Below are 27,451 nucleotides of genomic sequence, written 5' to 3'. Positions count from 1 at the left end.
CTGCATGTTGGGCTCTGTGCTGACAGCATGGAGCCTGCTTGGGCCCCTTCCCCACACTTGCTCTCTCTCTCAAAATGGATAAAAAAAAAAAAAACTTAAAAAAATTTAAAGATATGTTTCATATGGTCTCTCTGACTTATTTCACTTAGCATAATACTCTCTAGCTCCATCCATGTTGTTGCAAATGGGAAGATTTCATTCTTTTTGATAGCTGAGTAGTATTCCGTTGTGTAAACATACCACATCTCCTTTACCTATTCATCAGTCAATGGCCATTTGGACTGTTTCCGTAAGTTGGCTATTGTAGATAATGCTAAAATGAGCACTGGGGTGCATATAAACCTCTGAGTTAGTATTTTTGTGTTCTTTGGGTAAATGCCTAGTGGTGCAATTGCTGGACCATAGGGTAGTTCTACTTTTGACTTTTTGAGGAGACTCCCCTGTTTTCCAGAGTGGCTGCACTAGTGTTCATTCCCACCAACAGTATAAGGGGGATCTCCCCTTCTCCACATCCTCACCAACACCTGTTGTTTGTACTGTTGATTTTAGCCAAGCTGACAGGTGCGAGGTGGTATCTCATCATAATTTTGATTTGTATTTCCCTGATGATGAGTGATGTTGAGCATGCTTTCATGCATCTGTTGGCCATCTGTATATCTTTGGAAAAATGTCTATTCATGTCTTCTGCCCATTCCTTAACCGGATCATTTCATTTTTTGGGTGGTGAGCTTTATGATTTCTTTATATATTTTGGATACTAACCAAAACGGTCTCTTAACTATAGGAAATTGATGGTTACCATAGGGGAGGCGGGTGGGGGGATGGGTTAAATAGGTGATGGGGCTTAAGGAGTATGTTGTGATAAGCACCGGGTGTTGTATGGAATTGTACACCTGAAACTAGTACAATACTGTGTTAACTGGAATTCAAATAACAACTTAAAAAAGAAATTTTAAAAAAAGCGCTAAAATAGACCTTACAGATTCTCTAATCCAACTACTTCCTCAGGCAGGCCTCCTTTATCTAGAATTACATCGAATACGTGTGCACTGTACTGTGTCACAGAGCAGGCTGGGAGCTGCACTGCAGGTGCAACACACAATTCCTGGTGGACTTTTGTATTCTATGTTTGCACATGGCAGTGCTCCATTCTGGGGAGGGTCCATGAAGGTAACAGAAGGATCTGTTACTATATTCAATTACTTTCATAATGTAATTGTGCATTTCACCTGTGAAAAATATGCTGGGATCTGAAAGGGCAGGTTTCTTTGGTTCATCACATTCTGATCAGAACTTCTGACTGACAGCTACAAGTCACTGACGAGAAGCACAAGGAAAAGTGGCATTTTTTGTTTGTCTGTTTGTTTGTTTTAAAAAGTAACTGCACTAGGGGCGCCTGGGTGGCGCAGTCGGTTAAGCGTCCGACTTCAACCAGGTCACGATCTTGCCGTCCGTGAGTTCGAGCCCCGCGTCAGGCTCTGGGCTGATGGCTCGGAGCCTGGAGCCTGTTTCCGATTCTGTGTCTCCCTCTCTCTCTGCTCCTCCCCTGTTCATGCTCTGTTTCTCTCTGTCGCAAAAATAAATAAACGTTGAAAAAAAAAAAAAATTTAAAAAAAAAAAAAAAAGTAACTGCACTAAATGCAGTGGAGAATAAAACCTTCTAAAACATGAAGCGGGGTAAACGTAACACACACCGTCCTTACTGGTGAAAAGGCTAGGACCAGCTGGGCAAGGTTAGCTTATCCATCTGAATAGAAGCAGAGTAATGAAGTGGGACAAAATCTTCCTTGCCACCCTCAAAAACGGACTGATGGGAAAAGCTGTGGAATCAACTTTCTGGCAAGGCTTCTTAGGCCAAAGGATAGACACCCGCCTCTCGAAAATTGTGAAAGCCCTTCGAAGCAGTGCTTCAGACAAACTCACTTGTACAATTCTGAATGAAAAAAAAAATGTTCATTTAATTTCCTAGAACTTTCCAATAGCCGGAACTAGAGAACATTATGTACCTTTCATTCTTTTTTTGAAGGCAAATAAGGGCTGAACTGCTACTCGGGTCTGAAATCTGGTGTTCATCTATGGCCTTCCCTTCTGGAGGAAAAAAAATTATGAATGTTAAAGAGCTTACAAAAATGTCTCAGGGGCACAATTTTTCCAAGACAGAATAACAGAACCTGTCCTATGACTGTGAATGAGAAAATGTTTGACAGAAGGCTATGGTCACGTTTTCCATTTGTGCAAGTGCCCGGTGATGCTGAGGTCCAGCCAAAGAATGAGAAGTCATCTAAAGAGGATCAGGTCAGGGGCGCCTGGATGGCTGTCGGTTAAGCGCCTGACTTCGGCTCAGGTCATGATCTCGTGGTTGATGGGTTCCAGCCCCGCATCAGGTTCTATGCTGACAGCTCAGAGCCTGGAGCCTACTTCTCCAGGGAGGGATTCTGTGTCTCCCTCTCTTTCTTCTCCTTCCCCGCTTGTACTCAGTCTCTCTCTCTCTCTCTCAAAAAAATTAACATTAAAAAAAAATTTTTTTTTTAAAGAGGATCAGGTCAGACGACAATGCAAACATCAATGCAGTATTCTGCAGAACTGCGTCACACTACCCTTTCCACTCTGAGGATGTTTTTATAGATTGTGCCCAAATCTGGCTTTTCCATCACTAAACCAAATCCAGCAACCAAGCCCACAATAGAAACGGTATGACTACTGACACGCTTTCTATTTCAAAATAACCAACAAGACTATGAAGAGTGATATCAGAGGAAAAAAACCAAAATTCTATTTTTCACTGATGTTCTAAAATATTATATTCCAGCATATTACAGAGACTTGGTAAGAATTATTACATAATTTTATCTTCCTGTCTGAATAACTGTAATGATGTTGCAGAACGGCTGTTGGAAGGCAATAGCCAGTGAGCACCATAAAATGGAAATTGTCAGCAAGATAGTGAAGAACTGGAACATGAAATGAGAAAAGGGCTTTTATTTATTTATACTCCGCCATGTTTACATGAACCTCGTTGAAGAACACCGGCTCAAAGAGTTTATTATGACTAATACTAGAACAAGAAGCCAAAAACCACCCTGATGGTCAGAGGCACCAGTTTCATGAGTAGTAAAAGTTTCTCCCTCAGACCACCAGAATGCCCGTGACAAACGTGTCCAAGAAATGAGTCCTACAAGGGCATGGCAGAGCCTTTACAAAATACCCAAATCACAGGCTTTCTTTCCACCACACCAATATGCTGTGAACAATACAAACAGAAGGCCAAAGGTGGTCTGGCCAACAGTCAACCCGCGAGGAACAGGGTCGCTTTTTAGGAGCACAACTGACACCTCTGATCTGAGAAGTTACTGGCAACTCTATACAATAGGCTGAACACAGACGTGAGTGAATGTACATACTTTCTTGGGTTTTCCTCCCTTCTACCAAAAGTTTCATTCATATGACTAATTACACAAATAACTCCCATCACACCCACCTTCCTGGCCACTATGTTTTTCAAAAAGGCAGGCTCGGAGCAAAGTGCAAAGAAATAACACCATATTCTTTCAGAAAACTTGAAGCACTGGTTAATTCATCACCCAGTAGTACCAGCCGTAACTCCGAAATTCTGATACAATTTTCTATGCTACAGCTGTTTGTCATCATTTCAGCTGCATCTGAGCTGAAGACACAATGGGGCTGTAAGTGTCTCCAAGTCAGAATCTTCAAGCCTATGATATAACCTCCCCGTGAATGTACATTTCACTGTGAATACGCAGAATTTTCATCCGTGTACTCAAGGACCTATTCTCAGGACCTAGAACGGTGCCTGGCACCAAACACTATATAACTATCTGTTCAGTGAATGGTCATTAACATGATAGTCATGTCTAAAAAGAATGTATTGCAAGTTGTCGCTGAAATGCTAAATAAAATGTCTTCTTTCGTTACTCAAATTTCGGAATATTTTATCAGGCCTAATTAATATCTATTCTCTTCAGAAGCATGTGCCTTTATTACCTTATAAATCTGAATGTCCTATCTCTTCCTGCATCCCAATACATAACAAATCCAAGAAGGCTGAACTCTGTTTACTTGAATTATATGTAATCCATGAAAAACAAGAAAATCCAGTTAGACTGACAAAATATTTCATCTTCAACTATCTTCAAAGAACGGATTCCTTAGCAAAAAATAACATATATTTAAACCGATAGCCATGCCACACGAGACTGTAAAGCACTATTAAACCGCAAATACCAATGGCAGCTAGATGTGTTTAGACAGAGAATGAAAAAGATTAAATGTTTTTAAAAACCTGCAAAAAATTCATGTTCTGAGTAGCACAAGAGGTTTCAAACGTCCCCTGGTTAATTACCTACTCCTCTCCTCTGCATTCTGATCCTCCTTCCACTCTACTTTTCCTAGCATACTATCACATTAAATGGAATTCTTTCATGGATTCATTTGTGTACAGATTTGTTTTCCTCATAACTATAAACATTTGAGAGTGGGAATTGCGCTTATGCACCCTTGAATCCCAATCCCTAGTATAAATTTCTACCAACAAATTATTAACAGAAAGATGTAGTTGAACATTAATAGGAAAGCAATACATAATATCAGTCAGTAAATCAGAGAAACTGAAAGGTGGTTTCACAAATTCAAAAGACTTCTGTGGTGAGCCAAGCAATAAGGCTTTCTGAAAAGAAAATCCAGCAGTGATTAATTGCAAACAGAAAAAAATTACACCTCTTTCTAAGAATTACTCACTGGGAACACTATCTCTGCTTTATAATGAAAAGCCCATCGGGGGCACCTGGGTGGCGCAGTCGGTTAAGCGTCCGACTTCAGCCAGGTCACGATCTTGCGGTCCGTGAGTTCGAGCCCCGCGTCGGGCTCTGGGCTGATGGCTCAGAGCCTGGAGCCTGTTTCCGATTCTGTGTCTCCCTCTCTCTCTGCCCCTCCCCCGTTCATGCTCTGTCTCTCTCTGTCCCAAAAATAAATAAAAAACGTTGAAAAAAAAATTTTTTTAAAAAGAAAAAAAAAAAAGAAAAGCCCATCGTATTGATCCAAAGATTGGGAAATAAAGAGAAAAAAAAAATGTCTACATTTTTGTAGCATAAGATTTTGGTAATAAAATGCTTTTAGAGATCAAGCAGAGGTTAGGGAAGCTATAGAGGCATTCTGGCCAACTGGGAAGCAACAATGTACTGGCCACTAGAGAAAGTCTAAGTCAGTGAACATTCATGCCGTTCGGAAAGGAGCTCTTGTCATGAAATGTCATGTGCTGCATTATGCAATCTCAGCTCCCGGTGAGTATGTTATGACTGTAGCCAAAGGAAAGGAAAACAGGAGTGTCTCTAAATCAATCATGGGCCATGAAGCCAGACAGACTGTATGACAGATGCAATTTTTCTTGGCACCACTTGGGCATAACTAATTGATGACAATCGTATGTCCTCACTGGCACATTTCCATGGGGTATGTGTGCGAATATGTCACCACATCTGGATGCTAGGCATGCTGGGGTCCTGAGGCACAAAGATCTACTGACACCAGAGGCCCAGCAGCTGTGCTCAATGAACACCGTGGGAGCTCCACAGAGTGATGAAAGGATGAAATTACTGCTAACTGTAAATACAGATTTATTTCATTAAAATACGAGGTAATGCTGCAGCCATCTCATGCAAACAGACATTTGTCTATTAAAAAAAAAAGAAGAAGAAGAAGAAGAAGAAGAAAGCCAGCATCTACAGATAGACATATTCCTAACTTCATCAAGAAAATCTCCATTTCTCCCAGGAAAAGATGATAATACACGAGACAAAATCAACAATTTCTATGACTCCCTTTCAGTTAAAAAAAAAAAAAAAAACCCACTCAGAAACTAGAAAGGAAAAATAGGATAATCTACTGTCACTGTGTTAGCAAGAACACTTTGCTTCCATTTAACTCAAACATGAGATTTGCATATGAAGCCCATGGTGAAAATTCAACAGATCACAGTAAAAAACTGAACTCTCTCAGTAAAACGTTCTCAGTAAAACGACGGAACTCTCTCTCACATAAAGTCTGATATTCTGTTCACAAAATTACTTCCATAAAACACAAATTATAACTGAGAAACTATTCATATATGTTTAATTAAATATCTCCCATAAATCTTAAGTAATTATTTTTCCCATGCAGTGTAACAGAAATCAACCTAAAACAACAATTTTTGTTATGTCCTCATGGATCAAAATCACATTTTAATTAGGTCAGAAACCGAAATTTCATTTGTCTCATCCCTTTTATTATCATTTTTTCCATCCCTCTTAGTCCTCTCGCCTCACATCCTGCTTCTGTCAAACTACCCTATAGTCACGATGCTCCCCAACTTTGCATCCACCTCACCCTGGACTGATTTTCCAAGCTGTCTGGTTAATATAGGCTGGTCCGTGGGTACTAAGGGAGGTATGTCAGATTAATCATCCCTTCCCAAAGGAGAACTAAGACAGGAAAGCTATGTTTCTCTACTTCATTAGGATTGCCACTCACATCCTAAACATTTGTGGTGATAGAAGGCATTACTAATACGTTAGACTTCTCACATGTGGACTGAATAAAAGAAAAACAATTTCTTTTTAAGAAAATCATAAAAGATTCTTTAACACATCCATTCCTTGTGTAGGTCTGCAAATGTTTTAAGTGGCAAACGTATGACTGAAAGGGCGGCCCTGTACAATACCGGATAAGAAAATGGGAATCAGTGACCAAAATGAGACTTCATATGTGAAAATCAAAAAACAGAGCCAGTGATTTTTCTCATCTTCGATCTTCAATTCCTCGAAGATTACACTAAACATGGTAACATCTACATCACAGAAAAGCTGGTCCTACCACAAAATAGTATTTTGACTCTCTGTATTTGAAAAACACAGACTAGGGGCGCCTGGGTGGCGCAGTCGGTTAGGCGTCCGACTTCAGCCAGGTCACGATCTCGCGGTCCGTGAGTTCGAGCCCCGCGTCGGGCTCTGGGCTGATGGCTCAGAGCCTGGAGCCTGTTTCCGATTCTGTGTCTCCCTCTCTCTCTGCCCCTCCCCCATTCATGCTCTGTCTCTCTCTGTCCCAAAAATAAATAAACGTTGAAAAAAAAAAATTAAAAAAAAAAAAAAGAAAAACACAGACTAACTATGGATTGCAGGAAGGCAGAGAGTGGGGAAGGAGTGAGAGAAGGAAGGAAGGAAGGAAGGAAGGAAGGAAGGAAGGAAGGAAGGAAGGAAGGAGGGAGGAAGGAAGGAAAAAAAATGTAGCTGATGTTAAAATGTTAGATCCCCTTCTATCATCGGCTAAGTCTCTTCACCACTATTAATAGCTGGGACATTCAGGATTCAATCTTGTGTAGACACTCTGACTAGCTCTGATTAGTTCTAGGCACGTGGTTAGGCTTATTCTTATCATCTTCCCCAGAAAAAGTATAAGATAGACATCTAAAAGGGATTTTCATGAACAGACATTAACAGTTTTGTCAACATACATTAACTTTCAGGTGAACAAACTAACTTTATTTGATAATAGAGTTGGCTTGTCTCTCTGACTTATGATACTATGTCAATGAAACTGCTAGAGAACAGCTTCTCTACTCAAGAGGAAACAGGTATCCCTCCCCCCTGGGAGGACAGTCCTCCAGACAGTCTCTTCACTCCAAAATAGGGATCCAAAGGTGCATAAGCCAGATACAAAGTACTGCAAGGGTTTGTCACCCACTGGCCCCACCTTTACATCCCTCAAACCCTTTATCCAAGGTCATGGGAATAATCTAGAATTGCAGAGTCCTCAACTTCCTCATTGTGTTCAAGATCCTCTCAAGGGCAGAGTCTAGGGCCCAAATGCCAAGTAACAGGGACAGCTACTGCCCTAATCCATATTTCAAAAAACGTATGGCTTTAGGAAAAAAACAATTTCAATAGTCTTTGCCATGAGAACAGGAGAGCGAACGCAGTCAAACATTAATCAGCCCACGGGATCACCACTGGGTCCCACTCACTCTACAAAGACCTCTCGTTTGAGATGTTTTTCTTCAGTCAGTGGGAACAAGAGAAACCAAAAGGTACAACCTGATGTGGTTCTAATGCTTTGTGTGACCTCCTTCCCCAAATCCAACCAGAAACAGGACTTCTGTTTTACCCCTTTAACAAAAATCCCGGAATTCGGTATAATAAAGTTTCCCTTTCCAAAATGGAGCTGTATTTAGGTTCAGTGCAACTAGGTAGCAAGACTAAGGCTAGAATAGGGTTTTGACAACTCAGTTTCTTTACCTGGGATTACATACGTAAAACTCCACTGTAAGAAAGTCATCTAAACGTCAGTCCTCTATTTTCCTTTCCTCTCACACACGTGCTGCAAACCAGGCACTATAAGCACTGACCTGACTTTCTTGCCCTGTTCAGCGAGCATCTTCACCAAGTCTGCGATGGGGTACTGCGCTTTGGCTGCACAGAGACCATAGCCTGCAAAGAACATGAAGGACACAGAAGAACGTGACTTTTATTTTGAAATCTTATAAACTACAATTTCTCCCTTGATCAAAACATATTTAAAAAAAATTTTTTTAATGTTTATTCATTTTTGAGAGAGAGAGACAGACTGTGAGTGGGGAGCACAGAGAGAGGGAGACAGAGAATTTGAAGCAGGCTCCAGGCTCTGAGCTGTCAGCACAGAGTCCGACGCGGGGCTCGAACTCTCAGACCTCAAGATCATGACCTGAGCCGAAGTCAGACGCTTAACTGACTGAGCCACCCAGGCGCCCCTTCAAAACATATTTTTAGGCCAAAAAAAAAGGGGCAATCTGTTAACAGGACTAGAAATGAAAGCAAACTTCTAGACTTGTCAAATCAATAGATTTCCTTTTTAGAAAACTCTTACGATAGCATGATAGAGTTAAAATCCTAATCTGAAGCCAATATATTACCTGTAATACCACAGAATTCTGGGGTAGGATTAAAGAAAAACTAAGCTAAACCTGAGAAAAATTAGGGATTGGGTCTAGGAGATTAAATGACTTGGTCAATGTCATGTCAATTGTTGGAGGTAAAATTAAGAACAAAAATGAGGTGTTGTGACTCCCAGATCAGGTCCTTTCTATTAGGTCATGTTACCTCACCTTATTGGAAATCACATGATTCTCAATGATTTTTTTAAATATTTACTGTTGATAAGAAAGAGATTAACATTTACTAGCATTTATTGAGTCTAATGAGTGAGATAGATACTTTCATACACTATTTCTAATTTAATACTCACAGTAATCCCAAAAATGATCATTGAGAAAAAAATAACCAAGACTCAAAGATGACTAAAACATTTGTACAGAATCAGAGAAAGACATGGCGAGAACCCTCTACATCAGTTTGTAAAATCTCTATATGATTCCCAAAATATTAACCTAAGCCAAGGATTCTCACCATTTTTTACTTGGTAATCAGAGGGTTGTTTCTATGTTTCCATTACATTTTCAAAAAATAAGTAAGTTCCAATTCAATTTTTTTCCTGTTGTAAGAAACTGTATTAATACAATAAATTCCAGCAGCTCTTATAGGTTGTTTACTTTTCGCTTTTGGTTTTTTACCTGGAGTAATAATAATGCTATTAGCTTCACGAATCATGTCAATTGCATTGTCAAGGTTGATTTCTGTATGTGTGCCAGAAATTTCCATGGGTTTTCCACCAGCTGTCGAAGTCGTACCATAGCCTCCAAGAATCACATTAGCCAGGGAGCGATTCATTGCCTGGAGAACAAAATAAGCAGCTGTGAGAGTTTAATCTACATAACTTTTTGAAAGTTTTAATCTATGTAACTTACTGTATCCAATGTATACAATATTCACAATCACTTAAAGAGGTTTTTATTTGATCATCTAAAAAAATCACATAGATCACATCTAGAAAGTCAACTGCACACTGACATGTTTTCAATAAAAGTTAATTTTAAGAAAGAATTTAATGGAAAATTACCAGTAACATTAAGAAATTAATGAAATTCAGATCCAGTTATTACTGTCTGTGTTCTGATTAAGCAAGTTCTACCTCCATATGTATTTCACCAGAGTGAAAGAGAACGATATCTATGAGAAATTTTACAAGGTGACTCTATAGATCTCTCAGGTGAATCCTGCTACCAGTTCCAACAGGGAGGAATCCAAAGGATAGGAATTCACATCATTTAGGAGTCTGCTGCCCTCTGTCGTCAAGAAAACAAGAAATGCGGGAGTTGATACATTCTTCTTTTCCAAACCAACTACATACAGCTCCAGGAAGCAGTAACAGAAGTGACTGGATTCATCATTAGGTTCCTAAAATATTTTACTTCCAAAAAGGTAAACGAGTAAGTTCATACACCATTTCATTAAAACTTATACCCACCCTTTTAACTAAAAAAATAATCTTGGGGAAAAAAAAATAAGAGGAAGGCATGCTCATTTACAATCATCCAACAATGTGCCACACAAGTGAATCATGTGAAAAAATCACAGGTCTGGTTTCTACAATAGTTCATTTGTAGACCTCTGGAGCTGTGGTGGTAAAAGACAAGAAGCAAATGCCTTTTAAGAATTCAAATCACTGCAGGGATGCCTGGGTGGTTCAGTCGGTTGGGCGTCTAATTCTTGGTTTGGGCTCAGATCACGATCTCACGGTTCGTGAGTTCTCGCCCACATCAGGCACTGTGCTGACAATGCAGAGCCTGCTTAGGATTCTCTGTCTCTACCTCCCTCTCAAAATAAATAAATAAGCTTAAAAAAAATGCAAATCACTGTACATGAACAAAGCAGTCATTCTACATGATCAGCACTGGATTTCTCACTTCTGAAAGGGCTATAATAAACATATGATTGATCCAATGTGTATACCATGTAAAAGCTATATAAATGCAATCTATTACTTAAAAAAAAAAAAAAAAGACAATACTGTATTCTTAAAGAATGAAAAGCAACTGGGATTTCCAGGGACATGTAAACACACTAGGAGAAAAAAACATGACAACCCACACGAAGACAGCCCAGCCTGCTACCACCTTCATGCAGACTTGAACATACACGTCTGAAGTGGGACAGAGGTAGAGGCAGGGAGGACAAGGTGCAGAGGCAATGAACAGAGAGCCATACCTGACTAAAGGCAGCATATCAATAACATAAAGAGGATAGATCCAAATGTTGCCAGAATTGTAATTATCCTTTTTGACCTAAGCTCACTTATCAGACACAGCATTCGCATTTTACAGAGCCCAAACTCTGGTAAACTTGTCTAAGATTATCACATACAAAATAAAGTCCAGAATATCTTTATATATTTATGAACAGACAAGAGGGCCAGAGAAAAATTCATAATGGTTTTATTTAGGTATAGAGTCCCAATCTGACATAAAGATTTATTTTTTTTAATTTTGTTTTTCAACGTTTATTTATTTTTGGGACAGAGAGAGACAGAGCATGAACAGGGGAGGGGCACAGAGAGAGGGAGACACAGAATCGGAAACAGGCTCCAGGCTCCGAGCCATCAGCCCAGAGCCTGACGCGGGGCTCGAACTCACAGACCGTGAGATCGTGACCTGGCTGAAGTCGGACGCTTAACCAACTGCGCCACCCAGGCGCCCCTGACATAAAGATTTAAATTCTTAACCCAACCTCCTATACTTAAATTCAGGTTTTATTGAAAACCCAAATAGCCAGGCCTGAGACTTCCAAACATTGAACATTTGTTGATTTTGTTAATCCTTTCTAGTTTTGAATTAGAAGATTCTGAAATTAACAGAAATATGTTCCAGCAAATAAATGTTTGCCTTAAAAACTAAATCAAAGGAATGTGCATTGACTGATGAATGGATAAAGAAGATGTGGTATATATATACAATGGGATATTACTCAGCCATCAAAAGGAATGAAATCTTGCCATTTGCAACGACATGGATAGACCTAGAGTGTATTATGCTACGCGAAATAAATCAGTCAGAGAAAGACAACTACCATCTGATTTCACTCATATGTAGAATTGAAGAAACAAAACAGATGGACATAGATGAAGGGGAAAAAAGAGAGAGAAAGAGAAACCATAAGAGATTCTTAACTACAGAAGATAAACTGCAGGTTGCTGGATGAAAGGTGATTAAGGGGTGGGTTAAATAGGTGATGGGTATAAAAGAGGGTATGTGTGTTGAGCACTGGGTGTTATATGTAAGTGATGATCACTAAATTCTACTCCTGAAACCAATACTACACTGTATGTTACGTAACTAGAATTTAAATAAAAATTTGAAAGATTAAAAAACATTTGATTCAAAGGAGTATTTCAGACATAGAGATATTTCTGTCATAGATAACTTTTTTCTTGTTTTAAATTTCTTTAAATGTTTATTCGTGAGAGAGAGAGAGAGAAAGAGAGAGAGAGAGAGAGAGAGCATGAGCAGGGGAGGGGCAGAGAGAGAGAATCCACAGAATCCAAAGCAGCTCCAGGCTCGGAGCTGTCAGCACAGAGCCCGACACGGGGTTCGAACTCACAAACCACGAGATCATGACCTGAACCAAAGTCAGACATTCACCCGACTGAGCCACCCAGGTGCCCCAGCTCATAGATAATTTTTAAAAAGTGCAACACACAAAATGGTTCCATCACCTGCATCACTCAGTCCTGCAGAGGGACAGATGTACAAGGATATGACCACTTTACTCTAACTTGGTGTAAAAGGAACCATTCTTCTCTCCCTATAAAACTGAATGGAGGAGAAGAATTTCTGAGGACATTTAATTAATGTTTACCCACTTCTAATGGCATCTTCAGGAGAAAGAAAGGGAACCACACAGTAGTTTAACAATCAAAGTCAACTTGTTAAACACATATCCACAATTATATCACCATTAAGCTAATTCCATGTGGTCTCTTAAAAACTAAATTATTTTTCATCCCTGAATTTACCATTGCAACATCATATTTTCAACAAATGCTTAGGGTGTAGGGCTTTCTTTTGTTTGTTTCTTTCTTTCTTTTTTTTGCTTGCTCAAGTGATTAATGAGACTATCCTGGGCAGACTGAGGAGTTCCCAGCTCCCAAGACAAAGTATTCGCAACACTATCCAAGACTGTTCCTTTCAAGTTACTAAGCCCTATAATGAAAACTGTATGCTACATTAAAGAGACCCTTAATTCACATCATTCCAAGCAAACTATAAGAAATAAATCTGAAAACAAAAGAAAGGTCATAAAATAGACAAAACTAACGCAATAATAACATACAGTCCATTTACTATCATTTCTCATTTCAGTGCTTTGTGGGTGCCAAATAATTGACTGCAAAGCAAAAAAAGAAATTATTTTTGGTTTGGCTTTGATGTACTTCATTCTGTTCTATTTTCATTTGGAAATAAGCAACAAAGTACAAAAATCAGAAAATTCGGTCGGAAAATGCAGTTCCCCTTCTACAAGCGCTCTACCTCCCAGGCTGTTTGGACACAATCTCAAGTACATGGACTGTAAAATCATGAAGAGGTTAATGTCTATATGACTTCTAGACATAAAGCAAATTATTCACTTGAGCTGCTTCTTTGGACACTATCGATATTTTTCAGTTTAACATTGGGTATTGTATAACCACAGCATTCGGCTCAGAAGACACACAAGAGAAGAACTGTCAAAACAAAAATTCAATTTTTGGTATTACTGATTAGCCACTCGGGGAGCATTTCATTCCCTCTCACATAATAAAAGCACTCTGTTCCGGTTTGGACTTGCATGTTTCCTTTAATAAATAATAAAATAATGAAGCTACAACATACTAGTAATATTAATAGATATCGATATATGATAGTACATCTGTTACCATATGCTATCCAGAGAAGATTCCAAAATATGAAATGAGCTGACAAATATTTATCTAATGTTCACGTAACAAGTATTATACTCATCTGAGGTGCCAGGTGCTAGGTCAGGCTCCATAAACACAAAGGCAAACAGTAAATGACATCTTAAAATATCTTCCTTGTAAAATGAGAATAGTATCTCCTACCTCCAGAATTAGTGTGGGGATTTAAACGAGCTAACATTTGTAAAGCACCCAGTTTTAATGCCCAATCACGAGCAGCTATTTCATTTTTATTTTTATTAGGAACCACTCTGAGCTGCTAAAGCATAGGCCACGAAGAAACAATTTTTTTGATAATAAAACAAGCACAAGCCAAGAATCAATGAAGATGAATGTGAAAAGTCAGGAATCGGGGCAATCTGGAAGGAGAGAAAATTTCTATCTTCAAAACTGAAAATTACAGCAGGGTTGTTTCTGTTGTTGCCTTGTTTGTTTCATAATAAGACATAGGACTGAAGAGAGTGTGAGAAAACTAGCTCCCCACGCATCACCGTTGAGAGCTAAGACTGGACAGTCCTTTGTGGACATCAATTCATAGATATTGAGAGCCAACAGAAAGCTCTTACTCCCTTTGACCAAGTAATTGTACTTACAAAAAGGTCAGCTAAAGGAAAAAATCAAAATGCACAAGGAGGTATACTGAAGAAAAAAACAAAAACCAATACTATGGACTTGGATAAATTATGGCATATCTATGTGATACAACAGGCAGACACCAAAAATTATTAGAAAATCATTGGTGAGAGCATTGAACAACACAGAATATATTTGAACATAGGTATATGGGAAACTACTGGAATTAGAATATTAAATTTTAAGAGTTAAGTGGTAATGGCATTGCAAATGATTTTATGTATTTATCCTTTTCTACTTTCTTCCAAATTTCCCACATTAAGCATCTTTTATTTTTGTAATTGAATAGTATTTTCTAAAAATTTAAAGCTTCGGCTGTCCTTGAATCCAAATTAATTTGAGTTGCTATTATAAACAGAGTATCAGTCTGATCCAGAGTGACACTTAGGGTCACAGACAGCTGTAAGAATACCTTGTTAGCCTTATACGGTACAGGAATAAAAAATATCTGTGAAATGCTGACAGTAAATGACATGCCTGACGTGGTAGAAATAGAAAGAAAAAAAAGAAAAACCAGATCAAGAAATATGAAAGAAGAGAAAAGCATAAGACAAAGATGATACAGTCACAGAAGTACACATAGAAAAAAGTATTTTCAACAACTGCCTCTTACTACCTTATTCTAGTTACTGTCATAGAATTGCTACTGTAAGTTTCTGTAGTTACTATAACCAACAATAATAAAAGAAACTAGATGAAGAAGGGAATGGGAAGGAAATTAAAAAAAGACACACAGAAATTTGGGAAATACTACTGATAAGATTTAAGAACCTAAATAAAACCATTTAAGGAAAAAAAAAAATGATAAAGCCAAGAAAGACCCATGATGATGCTCTAAGAACTAGACATAAGTACTCCTCACCTCTCCCCAGATCAGTATGCCACTGGCTTTGTTAAAATTTAAGTCTTCCCGTGTAATTTTAAAATCAGTATTTTGACCAACAAGTTTAAGTAATGATGAAAATCTGCTGCCCCCTCCTGGTCATTCAAATTCACCAAACAAAGCAAAGTCAAACTAAGAGTTCATTTTTAAATGCTAAGTGAAATAAGTCAGTCAGAGAAAGACAAATACCATATGATTTCACTCATATGTGGAACATAAGTAACAAAACAGATGAACAAAGGAAAAAAAGAGACACAAACCAAGAAACAGACTCTTAACTACAGAGAACAAACTGATGGTTACCAGGGGGGAGGTGGGTGGGGACGGGTGTACAGGTGAAGGGGATGAAGAGTAAACTTACCATGACGAGCACTGAGTAATGTGCAGAACTGTTGAATCACTATACTGTACACCCAAAACTAATATAACACTGTATATAATCATACTGGAATCAAACAAAAAACTTAATTTAAAAAAAGTTCATTTTTTGAGAAAACTATCTCTAATACAATTGAATACATTTTTCCTTGTTCACAAACATTTGTTTTTTGTCTTTTAATTTTTTTAATGTTTATTTATTTTGACAGACAGGGAGAGAGAGTGCAAGCAGGGGAGGGACAAAGAGAGAGAGAAAGAGAGAGAGAATCCCAAGCAGGCTCTGTGCTGCCAACACAGTGTCCTCCCTGGGGCTCAAACTCATGGACTGTGAGATCATGACCTGAGCCAAAATCAACAGTTGGATGCTTAACCAACTGAGCCAACCAGATGCCCCAAACATTTGTGTTTTTTTAAACCCCAAAGCCTGACACCTTTCAAGCAGGAGACACAAGCTTCCACCTTTCCAAATTCCCTGAACAACCTGGAAGATTTCATTTTAAAACCTCTTCCTTTCTTTGAACTTGGGCTATCAAATCCTTTGTTTTACAATATGGCCAAAGAAAACTAATTTTTTTTACTATAAAAAGATAACCTCAGCATTCAATTTACAAAGAGATTTTCAGTGAAAACATTTGAGAAATTCTGAGTTATAAAATAAGGGTGGGTCTTTTTTAAATATTGTAATAAAAGAATGGAGGCAGAATAAATGTCCTTTTTCTGCCTGAATTATTAATCAGCAGAGCCACATTCTGATGTCACTCCATTTCACACTTGCCCTTTCACAGTCATTCAGAACTGTTAGAGAATCGTATCTATCATCTGAAAACATTTTCTAGTCAAACCTTTAATTATTTGCAGGATATCTTCTTGCCATCCAGAAGAGAATTAGAAACAAAAAGGAAGCTAAGAAGTATTTGTTTTCTTAATTTTTTTTGCTTTTTTAAAAAAGATCATGCTGACCACAAAACTTCAAGATAGGCACTCTCACAGATGACCAGTGGGAGTGTTAACTGAAGCAAGCTTTCCGGAAACAACATAGCAATAAGTAGAAAGAACTGATAAAAACGAGCATACTCTTTCACGTCGAAGAATCGATCCGAAGACAAAAATCAGAGGTGCCCAAGATGTATTTTCTACAAAGAAAAATTAAAACTCAAACAATATAATTTTTATAGGGAAATATTAAATAAATTTTATATATCCATATGATGGATTTATATGAAGTCCATTAAAATATTAGTTAAAAATCACTTCTAATAAGGAAATGGCAAGAGGGGTGCCTGCGTGGCTCAGTTGGTTAACCAACCGACTTCGGCTCAGGTCATAATCTCACAGTTCATGAGTTCGAGCCCCACGTCAGGCTCTGTGCTGACAGCTCGGAGCCTGGAACCTGCTTCGGATTCTGTGTCTCCCTCTCTCTCTGCCCCTCCCCTGCTCTCACACGTGCGCTCTCTCTCTCTCTAAAAAATAAACAGAAATTATTTATTTAAAAAATAATACTCAAAATAATAAAATGACCAGAATATAGTAAGACGAAAAGAATAAAATGTAAAACAGTATACAATATGATCAGACAAGTAAATACACGGGTATGTAAAAGAGAAAAAAAAAAAGAGAATACAAGAGATAGACCGAAATCTTAAATGCTTATCTCCAGCTGGAGGCAGTCGGAAGATTTTTTTATCTTTATATTTAATTTTCCTAATTATCTACGCTTGGGTGCTTTAAAAGCAGTCTTGCAAATTTATTCAGATGAAACACTCTGAGATTTCTACTGAAGAAAATAGGAACGGACACAGTCGTTTCTACTGCAAATAAAAGAAATACCAAACACATCCTTATTTTGAGAACACCATGTCTTTTTTGTGCACACACGTTTCTTACCACACACATGATGTAGGACAGGATGGCACCAGAGGAGCCTATGAGTGCGCCCACGATGGTCAGCAGGTTGTTGTTGAGCAGGAAGCCCTCCGCGCACAGGGCCCAGCCTGAGTAGCTGTTCAGCACGGTGATGACGACGGGCATGTCTGCACCCCCGATAGCAGCTGTCAAAGTCACACCCTACGATGAAAACCAGAGCAGAACCAAAATTAATACGATAAAAATAAAACCTCTGACACTGGACATCTTGGTTCTTAGTCATTCTGGTGTTCCAATTAACCTACTTCCCTTGAAGTTCTCCTGCCAGTAACAACCAAGTGCCTCCTATCCAGTCAGCTCTCCAGCAGATGTACCAAGTGAGAACACTGAACCACCTCCCCGCCCCTAAATATCCCTAAGTCCCTAAAAGGCAGTGATGAAAAGCAGGCAGAAACTAGAGAGGGGTCTGCACTTGGAAAAAGGTGAGAGCACTGAGTGAATTTTATGGTTTTTATGGTTAGTCTAAGGGCAGGCACCTGCTCGTGCCAGGAGAAAGAGCTGAAACTAAATCATAAGCCCACAGTCTCACTAGTTTGAAGATCCAAGGACAGGATTTAGGGTGACTAAGGCAGCTGGAAAGGCAGAAGGCAAACTGCAAAGGAACAGGCTGAAGAGAGGGAGCCCCAAACTCTATATATAAACTCGGCCCAAATATCTGGCTCACTCTTTATGCATTACGCATTGATCTAATAACAGATTTCAGCAACCACCCCCCACCCCCCGCAATCATAGGTGAGCCAGATTTGAAATCTGAAGGCAGCCAAGTTAGCTGCCTACAAAAATAAATTAAAAAATAATGATCAATACTCTTTGGAGGAATACAACAGAATCCAAAGTCTGTCTAGTGCAACCCCAAATCACTAAACACAGGAAAGGAAAAACATGATGGGGAAGAAGAGTTTTGCTTTTTATTCCACATACTCCCACATATGTTGAGTTTAAGATGTGAATATATTCACAGGCTACTTAATTAAGTCAAAAGCAATTAAAATAGTCCACAAAATATTTTATCTTACTCAGACATCCTTATAAAAGCATAAAGTAGCTCTTAAATATCAAATTCATTTCTTCTCAAAAATAGTAATTCTTGGGCGCCTGGGTGGCGCAGTCGGTTAAGCGTCCGACTTCAGCCAGGTCACGATCTCGCGGTCCGTGAGTTCGAGCCCCGCGTCAGGCTCTGGGCTGATGGCTCGGAGCCTGGAGCCTGCTTCCGATTCTGTGTCTCCCTCTCTCTCTGCCCCTCCCCCATTCATGCTCTGTCTCTCTCTGTCCCAAAAATAAATAAACGTTGAAAAAAAAAAATTAAAAAAAAAATAGTAATTCTTAAAATTTTCTATTTCTATGCTATTGGTTTTATTTTGAGACTTTTTTTTTACCTCTTCTGCTCTCCTGAATAAAAAAAAAATGTCAAAACTACTCTTCATTGGTTTAAAATAAAACAAAAATCAGTGCTATATAATCCTGAAAAAAATTGGATTGTCAGTAGTCATAAAAAGAATTTTAAGTTACTTTTCAGACTTCTAAAGTTTCTTGGTCAAAATCAGTCCTTTTAGGATTACATAATAATAAGTATTATTTTAACACTGTAAATCATGAATCAAGCAGCCAATATGTGTTTCATAAGCAATTACTATATGTCTAATTTTGTGCTAAGCACTACAAATTATTTTAAAAACTTAAAACATTAACCTTGTCTATAAGGTTGACTCCAGACTAGACAAATAAGGGAATCAGTGAATAACAGAGAGCTGTTTGCAAAGGCTTCATACACCGATATAATGAAATGCTACACTGTAGCACATGGCCAACTAGAGAATGCTGTATGTATCAATATACTAAATACAAAAATCAGAGAGGAAGAGGAGGACCAAACCTACCATGAAAGAAAGGCTTTGCTGAACTCCCCCCACTGAGCCCAGAGGATTTATTAACTGCATTCCATTTTATATACTGTGGTTATTTAACTTGGTATCCTAGTTTCCAATAAATGTTAGCACAACTAATTGGCAGAGAATACCTTCCACTTATCGCATAAAACCCAAAGCATTATTCTGTGGGCCCTGTCACAACAGGGAGGCTCCTAACGAATGGTATTGAAAACACTTGGCTTTTTAAAATTCCCTATTCACCAACACACTGATCCAGTGAAAAGACCCCAGAACAATAAATGTGTCACATGACAACTTTGGAAGCAACCATTACGTGGAAAGAAAGAGTGGATTTTTCTTCTTGCACTTTTCTGTGTTTTCCAAATTCTAAACAGAATACATGACATCATTTTGAAACATGTTTATTCCATCAAGGGTCTTGAAGAGACAGAAATATGATTAGACTGTAATCAAACAAAATACTGCCAGTTCCTCACTGAGTGCATGCTTTCCATCTCTGACTTCTTTTTTTTTTTTTTTTAATTTTTTTTTTTTCAACGTTTATTTTTGGGACAGAGAGAGACAGAGCATGAACGGGGGAGGGTCAGAGAGAGAGAGGGAGACACAGAATCAGAAGCAGGCTCCAGGCTCTGAGCCATCAGCCCAGAGCCTGACGCGGGGCTCAAACTCATGGACAGTGAGATCGTGACCTGGCTGAAGTCGGACGCTTAACCGACTGCGCCACCCAGGCGCCCCCCATCTCTGACTTCTTACCATGACAGCAGAGAGAGCCGACACAGAGCCCAGACAGGTGATGCCGGTGGTAAAGCTAGGGTCCATCATGAACGGGACGATTCCACCCACACTAGCAGCCAACAGGCCTGCATTAAGTAAGTGCCTTCCAGGAAGCAGGAGAGGGGCAGATTTCAGGATACCTAGGACCAAGGGCATGTCAGTTAGAACCTAGCACGTGTCATTAAATTAAAACAACAACAACAACAACAACAACAACAACACACACACACACACACACACACACACGTGTGTGTCATTTAATCCTAAGCTACCAAAATTTAATATCAGCATAAAAAAAGGACCTGAAACATAAAAGCAAATTAGGGCTCTTAGATGTAACAAACGTTAACAGAAGTAGGAAAAGTATGGCTCAACTTAACTGTTCTGTACTTTGATCACACAACAATTTTACTCTTTGTCACAAAATCTTAAAAAATTACTTTTTTCCCATATGACCGACACACAAGTTGTTAAGTGTGGTTTCATTTATTTAAAACTTCAAAACAGAGTCCTAGCACATTAGCATTTCTGACTCTATCAACTGAGCCCAAGGGAGCAGAGCCCTGGTTTGCTACTTGTTTTTAAAAACAAAGCATGAGACAAGAACATTGTAGGCTTGAAGTTCTTTTGGGATTTTAAGTTCCATGGAAGTTTCCTATTTAATTTTAATGACTTGATTACTGAGAGGCCAGACCAGATTTTTATATCATAAACTAGTTTCTATATAGACTCACTTTTTCATGAAAACACTGAAAACAGCCTATGTGAGGTTTGGTTTTTTTGTTGTTTTTTTTTACCCCCACTTCTATTTTCCTGGCTGACTTTGGCAGTAGCAGAAGATGCCATGCTACAGCTGTAAAATGTGTATCTGTTTTCAGAATCAGTACTGCATAGTGATCACACCAGCTTATTCAATAAGCTGCTCTCTATTCTGGAAAACGTATAAAGTGCATTCTTGTGAACTCTACAGAGGCATCTCTAAGGGTTATGAAGATGTTGTTTTGTTCACATTTATCATCAAATGTCAACTAGTCCCTCTACACAAATTTCTGTGCACTTGTTTCCTCCATTGGCTGTCTACAGAAGGAACAGCTTCAAAGCCTTAGGAGATCTGGAAGGCTCAAATAAAGGAAAGCCACCGTGATGTGGAGGAGGGGGTCTTTTATATATTTGAGCGCTACCTGAATTCTTCACCTAACAGCTTTGACAGTTAAGCCATTTTCTAAAATTGAAATGGACCCCTAAACAAGAGATATTTACACTGAATAATATAGGTAGGTGCTAAGTCACTTACCCTGCAGTTTTCCATAGGCAACAAGAGAGCCACTGAACGTGACGCCTCCGATGTAAGTACCGAGGTAGGCCACGATCTTGGTGAGATTTGCTGCTGCGTCCACAGCAAAATGTGGGTATTCTACAATGTACTCAGCTATGCAAGTAAGCACCGCTGCCAAGCCCACTAAACTGTGGAAAGCAGCAACTAACTGAGGTAAATCAGAAATCTGGATGCGTTTGGCAATTGTCAGTCCTGTTGGGAAATGAAGGTCAAAGAGATATTAAAACTCAACACAGCTTTGAGAAGCAACTCTGATAAAGCCCATGCCTGAACATTATTCAGCCATAAAGAAAGATAGAAATCTTGCCGTTTGTGAAACTATTGATGAACCTTGAGGGTATCATGCTAGGTGAAATGAGTCAGACAGAGAAAGACAAATACCATATGATCTCACTTGCATATGAAACCTAAAACAAAAAAACAACCAAGCTCATGATACAGAGAACAGACTGGTGGTTGCCAGAGGCAGGGGAAGGGGGACGGGCAAAATGGGTGAAGATTCCAGGCTCAAAATAAGTCGTGGGGATGTAACATACAGCATGGTGACTATTATTAATAATACTGTATAGTGTATTTGAAAGTTGCTAAGAAAGTAGATCTTAAAAGTTCTCATCACAAGGGGCCCCTGGATAACTCAGTCGGTCGGGCGTCCAACTCTTGATTTTGGCTCAGGTCACGATCCCAGGGTCATGGGATCAAACCCCACATCCAGCTCTGTGCTAAGCACAGAGCCTAATTAAGATTCTCTCTCTCCCCCCTGCCTGCCAGTCTCCCCTGCTCACGCTCTCTCTCTAAAATAAAATTAAAAAAAAAAAAAGTTCTCAGCACAAGAAAAAAAAAATTCTGCAACTATGTACGGTGACAGATATTTGCTACACTTACTGTGATTATTTTGCAATATACACAAATACTGACTCATTATTTCATACATCTGAAACTAATACAATGTATGCCGATTCTACCTCAATTTTTTGGGTATACACATTTAAGGGTTTCCCATCATTATCACTAATAAGTATTTATCTGCTTCCTCATATGGGCTAAATATTCTCTCACAGGGACTATACAGAAGGTAAGGACGCTGGCTATGTATACCCTTTCAAAATAGCAGGCTTTCTCAACACACAGTCCAATTCCAAAACCCAACACACAGCACTGACACCTGCCTCTTCCCTCACAACCTGCAAACACTCCCCTAACGCTTCTTCACATGCCTTTACATCCCCCTACTGCAAGAATAACTCAAGCTCTCTTCTCCAAAAGCCAATATTTGCTCCTGAGCACACAAGAAACAGCTGGAATTTGAAGAAGGCTTAGGTTTTCAGGGTGGTGGGTGGGAGCAAAGGCGAACACATGCAAATAGCTGGGTAGAGTAATCGTGCAAATGAGGAGACTCTTGAACTCCTGCCTGGTTCTAGGCAGGTGGTACAGGAGTGCCTCTCAGAATACTTGCTAAGATCCTGTCTAAAAGTTTTTCTGCCATGAACCTACAACACATTTTGCTTCCAGTTCCTTTCCAGGGACTATTGAGAAGGGACACAAAGCATTCCTGCGAAAGTACAAAAGGAGGTCTAAAGCTACTGTTATGCTGGTAAATATATAACCACCAGCTCCTTGGGATAAAAACACGTGCCTGTGCCTGTTAGAAGTATGTACATGAGTTTTCGCTGATATAAAGGTATAGAGCACACAAGTTTCAAATAACAAAACATATAGTACTCTCTACTGTAAACTCCATGTAGCCAATTGACGTTCACAGAATGCATTTGTTGACTTTTACCCACTCTTGTGTCACCAACCTAGTGGTTGCAACTGATGAATGAGTGTGGTTCCCATGGGAATGTTGGCTGACATTTTTGTCTGCATTAACAAGTAAGACAAAACTGAAAGATGCATGTGAGAACCTCACTCATTATCAACAATGTGAGCAGCTGCTTCACTAAATCGGATGATAGTTTTCAAACACTATGAGGATATTTGCTAAGTTTTTTGTGATATTCACCACGTAATGGCTATAGACACAGCACATTTTTGAATTTAAGCTGCATTATTAATATTTTCTCCACCACTTTCTCAGGGCTGGACAATCAACAAAACAATAAATGAAACCCAGATATGTTAGTATCTGTTGATTTCCACCGTGTAAATGCAACCATCATGATCAATTTCTAACTACCAAGGTTATGTCATTAACTATGGAGCTGGGAAGCCATGGACAGAAGCCCACCTTTATACGGTATTCCTAAAAACAGATAATAAACATGGGTAATCTCAAGAGCATAGAAAATAAGCTCGAATAAATTAGAAAGTTATAAATAATATAATTACCTTTGTTTCTAATATAATGTATTTCATTTTGGTGAAAAGTCATCAAGTTGGTATAATTCTCATTCAAATACAAACATTTTAAAACATTTAACACTGAGTAAGTACATCAACTGCACCAAAAGAGTGAGCTAAAAAATGGGCTTGGGTTCCCATAAAGGTAGAAACCTGCCAAGTGCTTACCAATGGTACCGCCCAAAGCCATTGCTCCAGACATCTGGGCTAACAATTCTGGGGATGGGTTTAGTCCTCCGAGAGTGGCTGCCAGGCCTCCAGCCACCCCAATCATGCCCAATGCATTGCCAAGACGAGCTGTTCCCTGGGTGGAAAGGCCGGCCAGGGCACCAACACAGCACAGACCTGAGCCCAGATACATGATCTTTGCAAACAAAAGAGAAGAGAGAAAGAGAGAGACAGAAAGACTATCAAAACTTTCAGTCTATTAGCATAGGGAGGACTTCTCTTGAGGAAACGTGATTTCCTAAGAACAACTTTAAATTCAGATAATAGAGGGACCAATATGACTTCTTCTTTGAATATTTCAATATATCTTTCTATCCATTAGGGATATTAACAAATTAAATACCTGAAATTCTACTTGCAGTTATACCATTTAGGTAAATTGGTTTCTTTTGTATTGGATGGCATGCACAAATGCATACAGAAGTACCTAAGTTTAAACAGAGTTATGGGCTCTAGACCTGACCAAACGCTGTAAAGGAGCCAATCCCTGACGTAGTAAATGCCAGGGACCATGCCCTATACTTTACTGAAGTTGTCAGTCAGTCCCATGAGATTCACAAAAATTGAAAGAGTCATCATCCTCATGTTACAAGAGGAAACCAAAGTTTAAAGAGGTTACTACATAATTCTTCCAAGGTCAAATGATCAGAAAATAGCAAATCTGGGATTCAGACAAGGGTCTCCCTGACGTACCACTCCAACTGTTCTCAAAAAAGATTTTGTTCAATCAACAAGTAAGAAACGCTGGGAATAGCAGAAACCAAGGGAGACACGATTTTCTTGCTGTCAGAGTAGATGCAATCACATGACAGTCATTGAAAAGTGATAAAAAAAAAATACTGAGTTCAGAACAAAATTGAGTCTCAATTATAATTATATTGGAACATGGAACTTTCGAAGTTTAACTTGATTATTTCTGCTTTTCTACATAACGTTTATTTTTAAACTGTCTTTTTTAAATGAATTGACATAACATCTCCTGCTTACAAAAGATGATGCACTGAATTTGTTGGGGGAGAAACAGAAAATTTTCAAAATTTTTTACTGATTATTTCACCATATCCCTACAACAATCCAGCCAGGTACATAAAGAGGATACTAATAACTTTCTTGACTCTTTTTACACGTAGAAAAACTGAGGGACAGACAGGGAAACCCACGTTAGCACATTCAGTTAGCAGGCAAATCTGTCACTAGAATCTGGGGTACGGATTCTTAGGGGATAGGAATGCTCCATTTGACCAAGATGTTTCTAGAGTTATTATTATATTTGCTTGTCAGAGCCTGAATTTTGATAACGATAATGTGAAATCTAGTTGGAAAGAAAACACAGTGGCAAAATTAAAAATTCTCAAAACAGCCTCTTACTTGTTCAATGTTATAGCCACTGTAGAGAGCTGCTAAATATCCTCCAACAAAGGTGCCAGCAGGGAGCAGATACAGGTAGTTGTATTCTGGGGGGTCCGTGGGACGCTTGAACATGTCCAGCATTCTCTGGGTCACCAGAAAGCCACCTTATCAAAGTAAATATAAAACAGAAAGAGGTATCTCATTTAGCAACATTATTTTTAAAGTGGTACACTTTTCCTATTTTAAGCACATCTTTATCACCTAAGGATAAATATAATATTAAGTAACATTTTAAGAGCTCAAAATTAAGTTAGGCTATTACTCAAGCCAGTTCCACTGAATGCAGGGAACCCTATATTCAAAAACAAAATTTGCGACCAGGGTGCAGCACCAACTATTTCTGCGTGACTACAAGTAAACAGGCATTCAAACAGCTTGGGAACGCAAAAGATCAAAGGCTAGTAATTTTTTCTAATAAGTTTTTCTGTTTGTTAAACCTATATTAAGTGATAAAAGAAAAAAAATGCCATATTAACAGGCACCAGATTTCTTGGACTTATTAACTGATTTTTTGATACAAAATAGCATCAAATGAGTTTATACAAGTGATGGGCCAGGCTTTCAGTTTTCAGGAACACAGGCCAGGATAAGGCAAAAGGCTAAAATTTTATCTAAAAGTATACTCATTTAGAGATGTTACGGTGATAGCTACAAGTCAACTTAATTCAAAACTATGCATTCAAAAACTTTCTAGTTAACCTGTAGCAAGACAATCATTCTGTTTGTTTATTTCGGGGCACAGGGGAAGAGGGTGTTCTTTTATCAAATGGTTTCTAAAAATTACAAGTGGGCAAAATAATTTTTCTTCACAGAGAGCATTTATGATCTGAGTGAGACCATTTTTAAAGGCACAATTAAATTCTTAAAATCAGAATGTCTAACACTCCAAATGTCTATATCGGTTTATATTTGCTTCTCATGACTCCATTAAAAGCAGCACTTGGCGGGGGAGGGGGGAGGGGGGCACGCCTGGCTGACTCATTCAGAAGAGCATGGAACATGCAACTCTTGATCCTGGGGTCGTGAGTTCAAGTCCCACGTTGGGTATAGAGATCACATAATACATACATACATAAACAGCACCGTGGGTTCTTTTACCACCATTGCCATCGTACCTGCAATGTTGACTGAGGAAATAAATGTAGCAAGAGCAGCAAGGCCCTGAGAAGTTGTGGAAGGATACAAATGTCCTCCCATCAGTGCCAACCCACCAACTGCAGTCAACCCTAAGAAGAAAGAATCAAGATGGTGAACAGGCATAGTGACACAGCCATACCCAATTCATAGCTGCAGGATCTCACATGTATAGACACAAAGGAGAACGTTCCCACACAACACTGTCACTCAAGTACCATTGTGGGCAAAAAGCTAACAAATGTTTTTCCTCTTGCATAAAAATTCAGCCTTCCTTTAACTTTCTAGCTCTGTTCCCCCATAAAGGTATAAATCAATAACGTTATCAAAAAGTGGATAAACTGCTTCTGAACTGGAAGTAACTTGGCACGAACTATAAATACATGATGGTGGAGCCGTAACTTTGAACTTTCCAGAGTACAGTGCCTCTGGGAATGAGACACGTTCCGTGCAGACACCCTGGACACTGGGCCTCCAGCACTGCTGTCAGGGCTGTGCAATGGTGCCATGAGACTTCCAAGCCAGGGCAGGTCCAGGGTGGGTCTTGTTCCTAGATCTGAGTCATCACAGGGGGCCAAAGAGACCAGCTCCTGGACAACTGTGTGGACCGCTGCACAGACCACCATCAAGACTCACACCAAAAAGAAA

General features: G+C 39.1%; 1 protein-coding gene across 5 annotated transcripts in view; it reads right to left on the bottom strand.

Annotated features, from left to right (window-relative positions):
• The window catches only part of NNT (nicotinamide nucleotide transhydrogenase), a 96,731-nt gene that overhangs the window by 15,338 nt on the left and 53,942 nt on the right, over positions 1-27,451 (bottom strand). For 4 of the 5 annotated variants that reach the window (XM_086678347.1, XM_086678351.1, XM_086678337.1 and 1 more), the window contains exons 12-19: positions 26,785-26,895; positions 25,628-25,773; positions 24,200-24,395; positions 21,650-21,883; positions 20,335-20,495; positions 17,654-17,833; positions 9,596-9,755; positions 8,396-8,477 (exon numbers count right to left, since the gene is read on the bottom strand). In XM_086678347.1, the coding sequence (XP_086534473.1) occupies positions 8,396-8,477; positions 9,596-9,755; positions 17,654-17,833; positions 20,335-20,495; positions 21,650-21,883; positions 24,200-24,395; positions 25,628-25,773; positions 26,785-26,895 (1,270 nt within the window). Of the gene's footprint in view, positions 1-1,620; positions 2,089-8,395; positions 8,478-9,595; positions 9,756-17,653; positions 17,834-20,334; positions 20,496-21,649; positions 21,884-24,199; positions 24,396-25,627; positions 25,774-26,784; positions 26,896-27,451 lie in introns of those variants that run through there. The other variant, XM_086678357.1, reaches the window with a different exon arrangement.

Source organism: Puma concolor, chromosome A1 (genome assembly GCF_028749965.1).
Source record: "Puma concolor isolate L17-30 chromosome A1, mPumCon1.1.hap2, whole genome shotgun sequence".
NCBI lineage: Eukaryota > Metazoa > Chordata > Mammalia > Carnivora > Felidae > Puma > Puma concolor.
This window is presented reverse-complemented; position numbering and strand designations above follow the sequence as displayed.